We start from the raw sequence: 16108 nt of genomic DNA, 5'->3' as shown, positions 1-16108 counted from the left end.
CTTGATATTTTCAAATTACAAAGGCTGGAACTAAGTACTCTCAGCATCGGGAATGGAGAATATAAACAAAAGTGTTCTTTAACAATATGCTAAGGGGCCCAAATGGGTGCAGCTGCTCCGTTTTCCCAGTGCCGGTTAAGCTCAACAGGTTGAGGGGCTGGCTGGGCAAATGTCAAGTGCTGCAAGGACACCTAAGCCGGACATACAGTAAAGTACCTTGCCTCAGGGCGGCTCTTCGTCAAATGAACGCAAAAGCTGCAATGTTTTTGCACGTCCAGCAGGGATTCACTTGGATGCCGCCCTCTTTTAACCCCCTTTAGACCAAGGCAAATGGAGGTGGCGAAATTGAAAATACTCTGCCATTTTATTCGAAAGCAAGTTGCGTGAGTTCGCTATTGCACTGATCTTGATGATGTGTAGAAACTCTCAAATTAACACATTCTAAAATATGTGACAACCACTAAGTTCTTTTAAATTTGTTTACAGTATGGCATTGTCATTAGAACTAAATTATAAAACCTTTAAAAATATATATATTTTTTCGTTTTTAGAAAAGCAGTTCAAAATTTGTATAGTTTGTGTGAAAACCTTTGATTTCTTTCAAAAGAACTTTCTCGAGTTTGCTGACAAAGTTTGCAATCCTGCGCTATACCCTTGATAATTACTGGCCAGCTCGTTATCAGCGGCAGCAGCACACCGCCCACTGATAAGGAGTCGCGGAGCTTTCCGTTCGGCCGTAGCCGAAGTCATCCGAATTTGGCCGAAGGTTTACGGCCGGAAAAGCAGAGCTTTCCCTGCAGCAACCGTGGAATCGGCGGTGGACAGGCACAAATCGCTAACATATGGTAGCGTTGAATGGCGCATCGTCTAGCATTGGCCATCCTGTCGTTGTGGCAAGCGGTCCTTCCAAACATCCTGCCACTCATATCCTGTCACTCTCACACGGCGGTTGCGAGCGTTTTCGATACGGATTCGCATTCGTATTCTAATACGGGTTCTGTTTTTTAGTTCTTCCCCATCGAGCGGTTTGTGTGTGGGCCAGAACCAAATGAGATTCAGTTGTCTGCAATTTGAATAGATTGCTTCTCGCATAGATATTGAAAATATTTTGAAAAGAAACTCAGTGAATTCGCTTATTGCGCCTTTGGTGTTAAATTCCTGCCTTGATTTGCATATGCCAAGAGTGTTACTCCAAGTTTCGTTTGAATATTAATGAGTTGTGCCCGCGGAGATGATTAATTATCCCGATTTAGTGTAAAACAAACAATAAAATTCGTCTTGAAAACAATTAATTCTTGTGAAAAGAGTGCTGTTTAAATCAAGAATAAAAAGGTAAGGAACAATTAATTCATTTAACCACAAAGTATAATAAGGCTTATAAATCATATTCAATACATATAGTACCTGTAAGGACTTTTAGATGTAAGAATGCATTTCATACATACTTTCTAGTTTAACAATAATATATATTTTTAAATAAACACTTTATTTTCCAATAAGAAACTAAAACAATGCAAGTACTTAAACATTACTTTTCTTGCTAACAACAAGAATTAGTTGCCTTATTCTTATCTCAACATTAATTCCCCAATTGAAAGAGTTTCAGTTTAAAATGTCTCTGCCACTTTAAGCCATCGACAAACAACTGAGAAGAAGTGAATAGAGGCGGATGGGGACGACGATGAAGAAATCCAATTTGATAAGTAATCGCATCAGCCAAAAGCCTTGAAATTCGCACTTAAAGCGTCTTCGAGCCCCGTAATCCCAGCCATTTAAACACTAAACCAGCCAAAGCCAGCATTTTTTTATGGCACCCAAAAAGTCCCTTTTCTTCGTCTGCCTGTTGAATATTTACCATTCAAGTTGATATTTTTATATATATTTTTTTTGTTGGCAATACTTGGGCTTTGGCTTATTAAATCTGTGATTGTTCGCTTGGTGGTTGGGTGGAAATCCCTGCAAAAGTTGGCCAGGTCAAAGGACGAAATAGTTTGGGAGCTCTTTGATTAGGGTCCTTGGTTATTTTCGGGGCTTTTAGCATTTCCTGAGACTAAAAGTGAACTGTTCGTCTCGCTTGCCTATCGCACATGTGTATCTGCATCTGCTATTTGCTGATAAGATAGTTCTCCCTTATCTGCGAACAGTATACGGGTATTGAATGTACAAATCGGCTTCATATTCGTTACGCCCCTGCAGAATTATTTTCCTGGTAGGCGTTACATGGGATTGTATACCTAGTTGATGTGATGTTATGCTTTTTCTATTCCCTTTTTTTTTCGCTGTCTAATGACGTCAAACGATTGCGTTTGCTTTCCGTATATGTGACCAACAGGTAAGCGAATATATCCTTAAATTGGTTAAAGTTGCTGTGGCAATTTTCGAATTTACAGGTTGTTAATTTGTGTTTCAACTTTGGTGGCCAAAACTTGACCAAGCCAGCAAACTTTTGTGCGGCAGCAGGCTGAAGTGCTCGGAATGGGGTGGCATGCTTGGATGGCTTCCATGTCACCAGGCGGAGAAAGTACAAAGGGAATGGGAAGGGGTGCAAAGATAGAAGATAGAAAGCAAGGAGCAGCAGCGAAGACAGCCAGTCGATGGCGAGACAGCTTGTCACTGGCATGTCCAGGGCTTAAATTTCATCCTTCACGCTTCCCTGCCGGCACACAGCACACACAAGTTCATTATTGTTATGTCCCACTCCCTGCATGTGGTGCACTTGCTTTAAGTTTTTTAATTATGCTGCCTGGTTAAGTCGCCGTTTTAATCCGTTTTAAAGGCGGTCATACATGGCGTATGCGTGATGGGAGGAGGGAGTTGTGAATTATGTACTTTATGTCTGGCCAAAACACACAGAAAATTTATGACATGATCAAAATGTGTGTGCTGTAACTGCTCGAGGTTTATGAGCTTTTTATATCTATTTTTGCAAGTAAAAATTTGGTATAACTTGACTAGAAAATAAGCAACTTTAGTATAAATGAACTACACATGATCATTAAAGTAGGGGGCTATAAAAAAACCATAGATTACAAATGCTTTTGAATTTTTGATAATCCTTTTCTTTGATTTTCTTACTGTTAATTGATACTAGATGAAGGTGATTTAAATGTTTACTTGCTGAACCAATTTGTTGAGTGCACCGTGCAGCTTTTGCAATTAGCGTAATTGAAAATAGGCTTATGGAAAACGTTTACACTCGACTATTCGTAATTCGGTTTGCCAACCGTTCTCGTTAATTTATAATTACCCACACCTAATGAACAACTGATTCGATAAGCCCCTTAAATAGGCACTTAGTTGGTTCAGGCTGGCATAAATTATTAGGGCATTTTCATATATATATCAGCTTATTTTGAAACAACAGCTTAGTTTGCCTTAAACTTCCATCAGGATGAGATTTTTAACATTTTCGGTGCTGTGTTGGCTAGCTTTAATTGCAGCAGCTAAAGCAGAATGGTTTACTACCGTGAGGGAGTACAATGTCTCACTTGGAATAGATTAAACTAATTAAGATGCGCAAAAAAAAACATCCTTCAAATGTATGTGTGCACGTAGGAGAAGACAATTTAATTGCTCAAATTCTCACCCCTTCTTTTCGTATTTGCAAAAACTTTCCAACTGTCAGCTGCAGTCGTGTATACAAAGTTGCAGTAGTAATCACAATAAGATGTTAAATTAAAACCGTGTGCCTTGGCTTGGAAATTACACTTGGTGTAACACTTACTTACACTTGCATTGTTTGGTTATGAATACAAACTATTATATACAATTCTTTTTTTTCTTGTTTATATGGTTGAATAAAAATATCGTTTGAAAATGCATACAAGTTATACAAATATGATATGTACAAGTATATTATATACAAAATAAATAAATTCTTTGGGGCTTCAAACTTACAAATGTGTGAGGTACGAAAATGAAATTGCTGCGTTTTTCTTAGATACATTTTCAAAGAAATTACGAAAGCTCTCTTTTTAATTTATACCATTGAAACTGAAACCCGGAATCGGAACTCACAAGCTAGACTTTTTAATTGCCGAATTGTGTGAGACAATAGAACAACCAAATTTTTTTTTTGGCAAACCGCTAATGACAACTATTCAACAAGATCTGCTTTCAATTCTCCGAGCGCCGAGAACCCAACTAAGCAAATATGAAACTACGCAAAACATGGTTAAATAATTTGCACGGATTCCCAGAAACGAAATGTTAGTTGAATCAATATTTGAACGGATTAATTACGCCCGAAAAAGAGGAGCTCTATAAAATGGGGTAGCAATGGCCATTGGAAGTCAGTTGAAAGAGGTTGCTCGTTTTGGAAAATATGCGTCTGTTCGTGGCTTTGGTTTGTGTCAGCCTGGTGGCAGTGTCGTCTGCCCAGTTGTCCCTGCGCGGAAGATTGGGACGCTCGGCCAACGTGGACTTGGCGGTGGAGCAACCCAATTTGCTGGCTAAGGCAGCCGGCATTGTGCCCACTGTGCTCGTGAAGAATGCCGGCATCGTGCCCACTGTGCTGGTGAAGAACGCAGCCGGAATCCTACCCGCCGTCGATGTTGCCGCCGATGTGGAGACACCCAGCATCCTGCCCCAAGTTTCCAACAACATCTTGCCCTACTATCCCAGCTACTGGCCCAACTATGGATCTTATGGCTCCTATGGATCCTATGGCTATCCCGGCGGCTGGAACGGTCCAAGCTACTGGAACAACGACTACTACGACTATGGAGCACCCTACTTGCGCAGACGTCGTCTTGTGAAGCCCGTTGTGTCCCCCACCGTGATCGCCTCACCCTCTGCCACCTCCTCCTCCTCCTCTACCACCACCACCACCACCTCCACTGGAGCGTCTGGTGAGGATTCCCCAGCCGTGTCCGCCGATGTCGCTCCCGAGCAGACTGCTGCCTCTTCCGAAAATGAGGTTGCTGAGCCCGTGTTCTCCACCCAGGTGATCTAAGGAGCAGTCGAAAAATAATAATTAAAATTAATATATTGAGCAATTACTGTTTTATTCGGAGAGTTTTAAATCAAAATAGGCAAATTATCCAAGGATTTAAATAGCTTAATAGCTTAGTTCCATTAGCAATTTTAACATCAATTTTTAAGGGGAAGGAGAAAGTTTAAAGATTGCATTTTTCCTGACTATTTAGTCTTATTTATCTGATATTTTTTTTTTATTTTAGAATGGCTTACAACTCAGTTTTAAAAAGTAAAATAGGAAATTACTTCTATATCTGATTTATTAGATTTTGTGCATAAGTTATAATATTTTTTGCATACCAACAGGACTTTAGTATACTTTGATGGCACGTAAAATGAAAAAACACTTATGATGAACCTTGAACTTATTTGCTAAAATCCATGATTCAGGATTTGTATCAAAGTTAATTATCAGTTTATGGCCACTTTAGGCCTAAAACCAGAACGAGTACCCATCGGCTATCTAATCGCGCTTCGTCCCATAAACTGAACGCTATTTGTGGCATTGAGTAGAGTGCAAACACAGAGCTCAGTGGGGCATTAAAGGTGCGAACTATCCGCTGCCAACCAGTGGACAACCAGTTTTGACCAGGCCCAGAGATCCAGCGACACAGAGAGCCAGAAAAAAGCAACAGGCAACGGAGAGCCTTCCATATGGCGCAATATTGAAATATCCAATCAAAATGTTAATTCGAGGATAGAAGAAGCGACGAGAAATGAAAATCAAAGGAGCATTTTTCGTTGATGGCCCGGGCATTGTTTGAATTCTGCATCCTGGCCAAGGAGCGACTCACTTCAGGTGAAATTTTCAATCGAAACTTGATGGGTTTTTATGTAAATTTACGATACGCGCGCCAGAATAGATTTAGATGAAAAAGTACCCTTATCACACTTGTTGATTCATTAGACGGCGCGACCGTTGAGAGTATACATCCATAAAAAGAAAGGGGTTTATTGTTATTTTCGCTCCTAGTTTGTTTTGTATACAAAAAATGCTTTTTGTTTTTTTTTTTTGTTTTTTTGCCTATGTAACCGGAGCATATTGAGGGACTTTCTATGCTCGCCGGACCAGTGGGAGTTGGGATGGCAGTGACGTGCTTTTTGCTCCATGTTTATTTTTAGGGTTTTGGCCGGGTCTTAGGGTCTGGCGCCAACGGGCCACTCCCACTCCCATTCCCACTCCCATTCCCACTCCCATTCCCACCCCACTAAGTTCCCCTAGAATTCCCGCCCCTATTTATCCAGCGCGCTTTCATAGCGCGGAGCTTTGGGCTATGCAAATGAATTAATGCCCATGAAAGTTTCCCTCGGAGAAAGAGAGAGTACTTTCCCCTGCAGTTTCGTTTAATTGCATCAATTAGGTATGAAAATGCCAACAGTTGAACTGCAAGTGCTCTTTATATTTTTCTGTAAATATCTTAAGAATATGCAGCATATGCTCTTTAATATTGTTAGCTACCTTTAGCTATCAATTATTAAATTCTAAGACCAAATGCTTTTAACACTTCATAGTTGGCCGCACTTAACTCGGTTAAGTTAAGCGTCATTTCTCTATTCCAATCACAATGGCGGGCTTAATAAGCTGAAAGTAATGAATAAACATCGGATATGAGAGCTAGCCGCTAATAATCCCATGCACATGACAGCATATGCGTACACTGAGCGAAATGTTTCATCGCCACCCTTTTTCATTCGACTGGCAAATAAATCGCCTGGCTGCTATCCCTTCGAATTTATTGCGGTGATGTCCTGTCACTCGAACGACTTGATGAGAGCTCAGCCATCACCATCATTGACATAACAATTGGAAACACTTCCGTTTCCACATGAGCAGCCACGGGCTGTTTTTCCTTGTGGGCCAAGCCTGGGTTTTCCGCTGGTATCTGGTATCGGGGGAAATGGGAGCTGGGAAATGTGGCCTATAAGCAAACAGAAATTAGCGTCCGACGTCGAAGGAAATGATTGCCCAGGAGATGAGCGCTGTTATGGGCCATCTGTGTGATGGCAGAAAAGCTAAGTGGGAGTTATGGGAGGGCCATCTTGGCTTAATCTGTTATCCTGCAGCAATTTCTTGTTCAGAGGTATTTTTAGCAGTTCTTTTAAATGTAGGATAAATGCAACAAAGGCACACATTTAGACGGGTAGAAATTCTATTTGTTTTTAAGCATAAGAAAGGTTTAATAATTAGCAATCGTTCTTTTATTTAAGCTAAAATAATAGTAATTTTGTCAATGAATTTTTATGTTAATAAAGACTGTTAATAGTTATAATTTTTTTTTAAATTTAATTGTATGTTCCCCGGCATATACATATATTACTATACATATTATATATTTTATATATATTATTTTTTTTACTTTTGTATAAGATATATATAAAGTACTCAAATATTTGCGTTGCTTTCCATAAGTTCTCATTGTTATTAAAATGAATATTTTCGAAAATAATAATCCCAGTTTAAACCTAGAAACTTTACCTCCACATTCACTTGCCTCTCCGTGTGACTTCATCTGTCTTTTATCCTGTCATAAACCATGAACCCGCAATATCCACAAATAATAATTTAAAACCAACACATGGCATATTTTGCGCCCCAGGGTGGATCCAACTCCCCATGGGACTAGACAAAGTTTCGTAATTTTTTGTATGCAAATTACCGTGCAGGGGGTTCAGGCCATGGCAAATTGACCAAAACATGTCAACTGTGTCAACAAGAATTATAGCAATTGCGCTCGTTTTCCGTCGATTGCAATAATTTGACCTGGCAAAGGTCACAATGTAAATATTCTGGAGAGAAAGAAAAAAGTCCACAGACGAGTTACCTTTTGTTTCAAATTTTATGTTGTTTATGCATTAACATTTAAATTAAATTAAATTTAGTTAACATAAAGCTTAAATCATTTAAGAAAATATTAAAGAAAAGTATGAAATTGTTATTAATGGGTTATTACATTTTTATAAACATTTTGGTTTTGTCTGCAAGTAAAACTTCACAATTGGAATAATGAATACTAATTTGCCTATTTTTCTTGCCAATTTCTATAATTTTTTCAACGAAGAGTGTAAATTTCTTCCCACCACTCCAAGCTAAGAAACGGGTATGTGATAGTCGATGCAACAGTATCTACTTGAACTATTTCTGTGTGCAAACATGGCACTTTCGTTCAATTTCAATTACAGTTTTTCCACCCAGCTTTTCCAGAACGCATTTTCCATTTTCGGTTTAAATTTAATTTATTGAGTATTGTAACTTTTGGAGTATTCCAGTTTGCCAACTTCGTATCCACAGTTAAAGGAATGACATGTAATGTGCTGTTGCAATCAATGTTAGTTCGCTTCATTTCGGATAATTGGCTAGAATTGTGGGACCGCCAGGAGAATTACTTTAATTGGCAGGAGGCGGGGCAAGGTCACCGCCAATTGAACGGGGTCAGTGGTTATGGGCGGGCATATACGGCGACTAAGGAATCGATTGCAATCACAGTCATAAAGCGAATTACTTTGAACCCGAAGCGCACAGGCTGCAAGAATGCCACATGGTTCACATGGGGGATAGATGGGGTTAAGGGTTGATGATATGGCGGTTATGTGGGGTTGCCGTTGCCATGGGGTCAAGTGTAATGGACATGAACATGTGAGGCACGGACTGCTGACCAGGCCATTGGAGTTGGAGCAGCCATTGTCTCCTAGCCCGGGTCACTGAGTCAGCAAAGGAAATGTGCGCTTCCCGTGGCTTATTTCCCTTTGTCTCCGACTCATATTGCGGTTTAGGCTCTGCAGCTGATCACTAAAAGGTTTCCATTTTAATTGAATAGTGTCCGAGCAAGATAAATGCAATTATATTGAATTCCCTTCGCTTGTGTGGCTTACCTTATTCAATTGAAATCCAATAGATGATCTCTCATCAGGTGTGCCTTTGAAATACACGTGTTGATTAGTTAGGAGAGGAGGTTGCATTGATGGTTGACTATGGGCTTGTGGCTAATCAATCCATTGAATACCAATAAAACAAATTAAAGATCTGCAGGCTAGAAAAGGTTGGAATGTTTGTATTGTAAAAGAATTTTACTTGGCTTTTTACTTAGCCATCTTTCCGGAATTCCATTTACCATACTCAAATTCCTAAATAAAAGTCTTTCGTATTTATTCATGCAGAATTTATAGGTGTCCTCTGAAGCTCATTGAGGCCAATGAAAATTCTTCAATTAAGCAAGCTTGATGCCACATAATTGAAAAAGTATGCCAATTATGCCAGGTTGGCCTCGAATTCGTAAGCTACCTCAGGGGAGCAAATTCTTGGGGCGCCTATTTTTAGCGCGCTGAAATGTATGCTACAATTTCTGTCAGTGGCACGAGGCCGAGTCGAACTTGAATCAAATTATGATTAAGTCCTTACGGACGCCTGTCGAGGGAATGCGTGCGTGAATATCCCTGCGAACGAGTCCTGTTCCCGTCTCAGTGTGAGTGAGTGAGTGAGTGAGTGAGTATCTGTGCGCGTGACATTGATTGGCATTGAGCTGGGCGTAGGCAAATGGGCGATGTAGCAACACGGCCCAAAACACTCTCGACCATCAACGGCAATCGAGTTAAGCGCATGTGGATGCCGTTTAAGCCCACGACATGTCCAACCGCCGACCAACTAATCTCATTGTCGGCATTAAAAATTACAAACACGCGCCGCATTATAATGCAATTCGCCTTTGTTCGTCGAGCACCTGACTGCCGTTGCCACCTTTACCTTCACCTTCAACTCAGCCACCTTCCTTCTTGTTGACTCCTTCGTTGGCAACATTTCTTGCCCTTTTAACCACCTCCACAAAATGTTTACAATTGCGCACAAGTCGTCAATGGCTCTGCTCGTCCTTGGGCTTCCTCAAAAGAAATCTGGATGTCCCTACAAGAACTGCTTTCACTTTCCTAGATTTTTTCACAGATTGTGCATTCAACTAAACATCATTACGCTTTTCTAGTTGCCCCACGCAAATAAGGAACTTAAGCTGAAATTTTATGATTGCGGCTTCTTTAAGAACATTCCATTTCTCACAGAAAAATTTTTGATAGAATGCATAGAATGTCTCATTTAATTCTAAATAAATATTTAAATAATTGGTTAAAATGAAATTTAAATAGTATTTTCTTAAAATAATTGATTTAGGTTTCAGAAAGTTTGTTGTCTAAAAATATGCTTCTCCTTTAAGAACATTCAATTCTTGATTGAATGCATAGAATGTCTCATTTAATTCTAAATAAATATTAAAATAATTGGGTAAATCCAAATTTAAATAGCATTTTCCTAAAATAATTGATTTAAGATTCAGACAGTTTGTTGTCTCAAAATATGCTTCAAGTAAAAAACTTTTCTAATTTTGTATAAACTTTTATTTTTTTTATGAATGATCCCAAAAATATGAAATGAAAATAATGTGTGTAACATGTCGTGTTTTTCTATGAACACTTTGAATATGGCTCATCGCCTATTCTTTTTCTTCAGCGGCTATCTCTTTTTCGATGTCATCTAGCGCCTGGTCAATGGCTTCTTCCTCGGGATCGACCAGCTCATCCTCATTTTCATTCTCTTCCTGGGCAGCCTCCTCGGATTGGTCATGGTGCCCATCTTCCGCCTCCTCCTCTTCATCGAGCTTGTCCTCCTCTAGGTCATCGAGCTGGTCCTCTGAAAGATCTGCTTCGTTCTCTTCTACGTCCTCTGCAGTCTGATCCTCCTGCTGGTATTGATCCTCGCCAGATTCCTCGTCGCTCAGATCCTGGGAAACCTCATGGGAAAACTCCGAGGAAATCTCCTGGGATTCCTCTGCACTGCTCTGTGGCTCCTCGACAATCTGACCATTGATGGTGGGAACCATGCGATAGTAACCATAGTAACCGTTGTAATTATTGTAACCGCCGTTGTACGGATACCAATTGTTATTCCATTGGTTTTGTGGTGGAGTTGGACGAATGTTTCCCTCCTGACTATTGGCACTGGCATTGGATACTCCCGTAATGATCACCGTGTTGTTTCCAAACTTAACCGTCGTATTCCTTTGACCAGCCTCGGCCAGGATCTCCTTCAGAAAAGCCAAATTCAGCTGAGGAGCTGCATTGCCGTAGGCCAGGATTCCGGCAAAGATCACAAGGGCAAATGCTATGGATCGCATGATTATCAAAATGTATACAGGCTGAGTGCAACTGAGACTATGATTTCCAATTGGCTTATCTTTGTTTTTATATCTTTAAAAACTGGTCCAAATCGATCGATTTCTTGTGACATGATTACATTATGCTAGCAATCATCAAGGTTCCATGGTCTACGATATATGTATTTCATGGAAGTAGTTTTTCTTCTCGGCTTATCACAAACATGTGCGTAAATATTAAGAAGTTTCGAGTAATCGGAGCAAAACAAAGTAAATATGTTATGAATCAGAAGATAAGAATATGGAGGGCCATTCCCAAAAGTTGTAAACAATTGTAGGTGAAACAGTTGTTATTCTACTAAGACGAAAAAGGAGTCGTTATAACTTTAATATATACAATTTCTTAAATAAGTTTCCTACGGTTTAGTAACCTATAGTGCTTGTTTCCCTTCTGGTTTACAATTAGTGTAATATCAGGAGCATATCGAGTTAGTCATGTTCCACTGTATTTTTTTGATAAGGTCTCCAAGTTCCGTCAGCGAAATGTTTACGCACGACTTTGCCTCATTTTTTGAGGCTCAAACCAAGGCAACAGCTGTCGCCGGGTAAACACAAAATGAGCCAAATAAATTGTCACAATGCCAGCTTTTATTTTTCCGCCAATTTAGAGATTTTCTATAAAAGCGTATTTTAGATGCGGAACTGAACTTAGTTAGTTAAAGACTTAATTTGACAATACAATGCGTGCCTACTTGCTGCTTGCCCTTTTTGGATGTGTGCTCTTGGCCACAGTGTCCGCAAATCCGGTGGATATCGACGACTTGGAGGACTTCGAGGAGGAGAAACGAATTGCCGATGAGCAGGATAATAAGGATAAGGATAAGGATGACGAGAAGGACAAGAAAGACGAGGACGAGAAGGACAAGAAAGACGAGAAGGACGAGGACGAGAAGGACGATGAGGATACAAATGAACCCGAGTCCGACGACGAGTCAGAGGAACCCGAGTCCCAGGATGATAGCTCTGATGATGAATCCCAAAACAATGATGATTCCGAAAGCGACGATAGCAACCAGAACAATCAAGAAGGGTAACTCTAATGGGAATCAACACTTTCCATTAATTTATTGTTTTTATCTACACGCTTCTACCTTCTAACGTTTAAACAACTGTTTACACAGCAGAACACAGTTCATCTCCGACAACAAAATAAGTAAATGTTTTTATATTATTCTAGCAAATACACACATTTCTGGAAACACCCGTGATCATAGTTTTTGCTTCTTAGCTAAATTTATTTCTATAAAGCGCTTAAATGTTTTTGTAAAGAATAACAATCAAAAGAAAACATACTTCGAAAACTAAAAGATGCGATAATTTGATTTAAACGGCCTAATGATTTCAATTCAGCACTGGAAGTAACAATTAATTTTCTGTTAGTATGGTGGGGCTTAAAGTATCCATAACTGTTGTGTCTCTCAAATATTTAATTAACAAAAGTAAAGTGCAGCCAATGTGCAGTTTGCAAAAGGAACTTTAAAGCAAACATTGCATGCATATATAAGTAGTGCAGTACCTTGAAAAAACTTATTCAAAGAAGACCCAAGTAAACGGCATAGAGATGCACTTTCTGATGGTACTCGTTCTAATTGCTCTTTTGGCCACGGCCTTTGTGAGTGCGGTCCCAGTTCCGCTTCCAAATGGAGAAGTTATCGTTATTGTCAACCCGAAAGTCCAAGATGACTGTTATGGTACAACAGCTTGGTAATTGTTACAGATTTAGGCTTGAAAAGTGTATATTTCATTTCTAAAATACAAAACCTATTTAGAAATTATCCCCGATGAAATTCCTCAAATACGATATATAAAATAGGCAACTGATAAATTTCAATAAAAATATTCAGCAAAAACTATTTCGACTTATTCAGGGTTAATTACTATCATAAGTTTATCTTTCGTCTTTGGGAGGTAAATTACATCTACAAACGTTTTGAAGTTCGATTTGTTTTATTAAAATGACTTTAGACATCCCCTTTGTATACCCGTTACTCGTAGAGTAAAAGGGTATACTACATTCGTTAAAAAGTATGTAACAGGCAGAAGAAGGCGTTTCCGACCATCCGAGTCGATATGACCATGTCCGTCTGTCCGTCCGTCTGTTCGTCTGTCTGTCCGTCCGTATGAACGTCGAGATCTTAGAACCTACATAAGCTAGAATGTTGAGATTAAGCATACAGACTCCAGAGACATAGAAGCAGCGCAAGTTTGTCGATTCATGTTGCCACGCCCACTCTAACGCCCACAAACCGTCAAAAACTGCCCGCCAAACTGTCAGTGCTGAAGACTCTTCTTCGCACTTCCACTAGCTAAGCAACGGGTATCAGATAGTCGGGGAACTCGACTATAGCGTTCTCTCTTGTTTTCTGTAAGTATGACGGGTTTAAACTATCAATAAGTGTTGTGTCTCTCAAATATTGAATTAACAAAAATAAAGTGCAGCCAATGTACAGTTTGCAATAGGAACTTTAAAGCAAACATTGCATGCATATATAAGTAGTGCAGTACCTTGAAAAAACTTATTCAAAGACCCAAGTAAACGGCATTGAGATGCACTTTCTGATGGTACTCGTTCTAATTGCTCTTTTGGCCGTGGCCATTGTGAGTGCGGTCCCAGTTCCGCTTCCAAATGGACAAGTTATCGTTATTGTCAACCCGAGGGTCCCAGATGACTGGTTTTCAACAACTAAGTAACTCTTAAAGATTTAGTCATGAAAAGTGTTTATTTCAACTTTAAAAATACAAAATTATTTTCGATGCACTTCCTTAAATACGATATATGAAATAGGCAACTGATATCAATAAAAATATTCAGCAACACCTTTTTAAACGTAATCAGGGTGAATGACTTTACTAAGCTCTATTTTTGTCTTTGGGAGGTAAATTACATCTTTTGAAGTTTGATTTATTTAATTAAAATGACCCCAAACATCTCCTTTTTTTTGCTAAATAGTATACAAAACAGTATACAAAATAGTACATACATACTTTTAGTCCGTAGGTGCGGGGTGCGGGGTGCGTGGTCCGGGGTGCGGGGTGCTGAGTAACGGGTATCAGATAGTCTGGGAACTCGACTATAGCGTTCTCTCTTGTTTTTTGCGGGGTGCTGGGTGCGTGGTGCTGAGTGCGGGGTGCGTGGTCCGGTGCGGGGGTCCAGGGTCCGGGGTGCGGGGTCCGGGGTCCGGGGTCCGGGGTGCGGGGTGCAGAGTGCTGGGTGCTGGGTGCGGGGTGCGGAGACCAATACAAAAATGAAAAAATACCAAAACATTTTTCAAAAGTGTGGGCGTGGCAGTTTTGGGCGGTTTGTGGGCGTTAGAATGGGACAACATGAATCGACAAACTTGCGCTGCTTCTATGTCTCTGGAGTCTGTATGCTTAATCTCAACTTTCAAAATTTTATGCGGGGTGCGGGGTCCGGGGTGCGGGGTCCGGTGCGGGGTGCGGGGTGCGGGGTCCGGGGTGCTGAGTAACGGGTATCAGATAGTCTGGGATCTCGACTATAGCGTTCTCTCTTGTTTTTTGCGTGGTCCGTGGTCCAGGGTGCGGGGTCCGTGGTGCTGGGTGCGGGGTGCGGGGTGCGAACGCTGTAGTCGAGTTTCTCGACTATCTGATGGTCGGAAACGCTTCCTTCTGCCTGTTACATACTTTTCAACGAATCTAGTATACCCTTTTACTCTACGAGTAACGGGTATAACAAACAAAAAGACAAAAATAATTCCAAATATAATTCTTAGAATTACACCAATTGAGAAAGTGCGTCATTACACACTATTGAGATAAGCAATTGTTCAAATATGAGATTCGTAAATGACTCGTTCAAATAATAACAAAAGCAGTCAGTGTCCAAAAATTAGGCTTTTAATATAAAAAGGGATTAATCGAGGAGATTTAAAAATTAGTTCCAAGCATCGCTGAGCACATAAACACCGAAAATGCGATTCCTAATTATCGTTGCCCTTGTGGCCTTCTTGGCGGTTGGCCTTGTGGCTGCCCGACCAGCTGAGAATGAGGAGTCCTCCGTCCAGGACACCAATGAGGATTCGTCCAGCAATGATGGTGTGGGAAACTCCAGTGCTGCTGAGGAAGGACCTGCTGTTGAAGAAAGTCAGGATTCTGGAAATGAGGCTAACCAAGATGAGGAATATAGTGAGGAGGAGGATTCAGACTATGAATCAAACGGAGATGGTAACAATGAGGAAGATGACAACGATTCGGATGATAATACCGAATCGGATAATAACAACGATTCAGTAGACGATCAGGTTCAGATTCGTCCATTCAGTCCCATTCTCATCCAAGCAAGACCCCTTTTCCTCGAATAATAACAAGTCTTCTTAAATATAGATATATAATAAATATTAAAATAAAAATGCCTATGAATATAATGCCTAGGAAACGTAAAATATAAAAGTAATATATGTGGATCTATTACAAAACAGCCACAAAGTATATAATACTTTTAACAGCATTGGTTTTGCCTAAGGGGCTTGTCTACACAGATCAAAAAATATATACATACAATATATGTGTATAAGTGTTTAATTTTTGTTACTCTACGAGTAACAGGTATAACAATAATTTTTTAATAATAATAATTAATAGCCACAATGATTTGCTTTATAAATTTATAAACCCTCGAGTTACAGAATAACATTAAGCATTTTTAAGCCAATTTTATTGCAATGCAATATCTGGTACATCTCTAAAGTTATTGTTCAGTCATTGACTGCCGTTCCCAGTGATATTATAAAACAATGATTATTTCGCGAGTTTTAATAACTTCGTGCACCAGAATTTAGCAACTTTCAAGGTATTTTTAGTGCAAAGCAAGCTGTTCTGTACGTGATACATTCGTCTCAGTAGCTCAATATGCCTCTTAAATTACACTTTACTCACATTGTCAGGTGACGGAAGAGTTGGCAGATGAAACTGCAGTATTT

The 16108-nt window shown here is 39.9% G+C and overlaps 5 protein-coding genes across 5 annotated transcripts in view; 4 read left to right on the top strand and 1 right to left on the bottom strand.

The window, feature by feature from the left end:
- The first annotated feature begins 872 nt into the window (after positions 1 to 872).
- LOC6534156 (synaptotagmin-5) overlaps positions 873 to 16108 on the top strand; it is a 53646-nt gene continuing 38410 nt past the window's right edge. Inside the window, exon 1 of the mRNA XM_015194985.3 lies at positions 873 to 1332. The gene's annotated coding sequence lies outside the window, so the exon portion shown is untranslated. The remainder of the gene's footprint in view (positions 1333 to 16108) is intronic.
- LOC6534166 lies at positions 4288 to 4997 on the top strand. Its single transcript, XM_002094814.4, has one exon. The coding sequence runs from the start codon at positions 4325 to 4327 to the stop codon at positions 4952 to 4954; it is 630 nt and encodes a 209-aa protein (XP_002094850.1). The 5' UTR covers positions 4288 to 4324; the 3' UTR covers positions 4955 to 4997.
- On the bottom strand, positions 10344 to 11601 carry LOC6534165 (histone H3.v1). Its single transcript, XM_002094813.4, has 2 exons — positions 11532 to 11601; positions 10344 to 11466 (listed from the first exon to the last, which is right to left on the bottom strand). The coding sequence occupies exon 2, from the start codon at positions 11130 to 11132 to the stop codon at positions 10452 to 10454; it is 681 nt and encodes a 226-aa protein (XP_002094849.1). The 5' UTR covers positions 11133 to 11466; positions 11532 to 11601; the 3' UTR covers positions 10344 to 10451.
- Positions 11724 to 15604, top strand: LOC6534163 (protein PFC0760c). The gene is made up of 2 exons (XM_002094811.4): positions 11724 to 12201; positions 15100 to 15604. Exons 1-2 carry the CDS (start codon positions 11852 to 11854, stop codon positions 15488 to 15490), a joined length of 741 nt encoding a protein of 246 aa, XP_002094847.2. The 5' UTR covers positions 11724 to 11851; the 3' UTR covers positions 15491 to 15604.
- Positions 12696 to 13021, top strand: LOC26535643. The gene has a single exon (XM_015194988.3). The coding sequence runs from the start codon at positions 12733 to 12735 to the stop codon at positions 12877 to 12879; it is 147 nt and encodes a 48-aa protein (XP_015050474.1). The 5' UTR covers positions 12696 to 12732; the 3' UTR covers positions 12880 to 13021.

Source organism: Drosophila yakuba, chromosome 3L (assembly GCF_016746365.2).
Source record: "Drosophila yakuba strain Tai18E2 chromosome 3L, Prin_Dyak_Tai18E2_2.1, whole genome shotgun sequence".
NCBI classification, from domain to species: Eukaryota; Metazoa; Arthropoda; class Insecta; order Diptera; family Drosophilidae; genus Drosophila; species Drosophila yakuba.
Note: the sequence above shows the minus strand (reverse complement) of the source record. Positions and strands in the feature narration are given on the sequence as shown.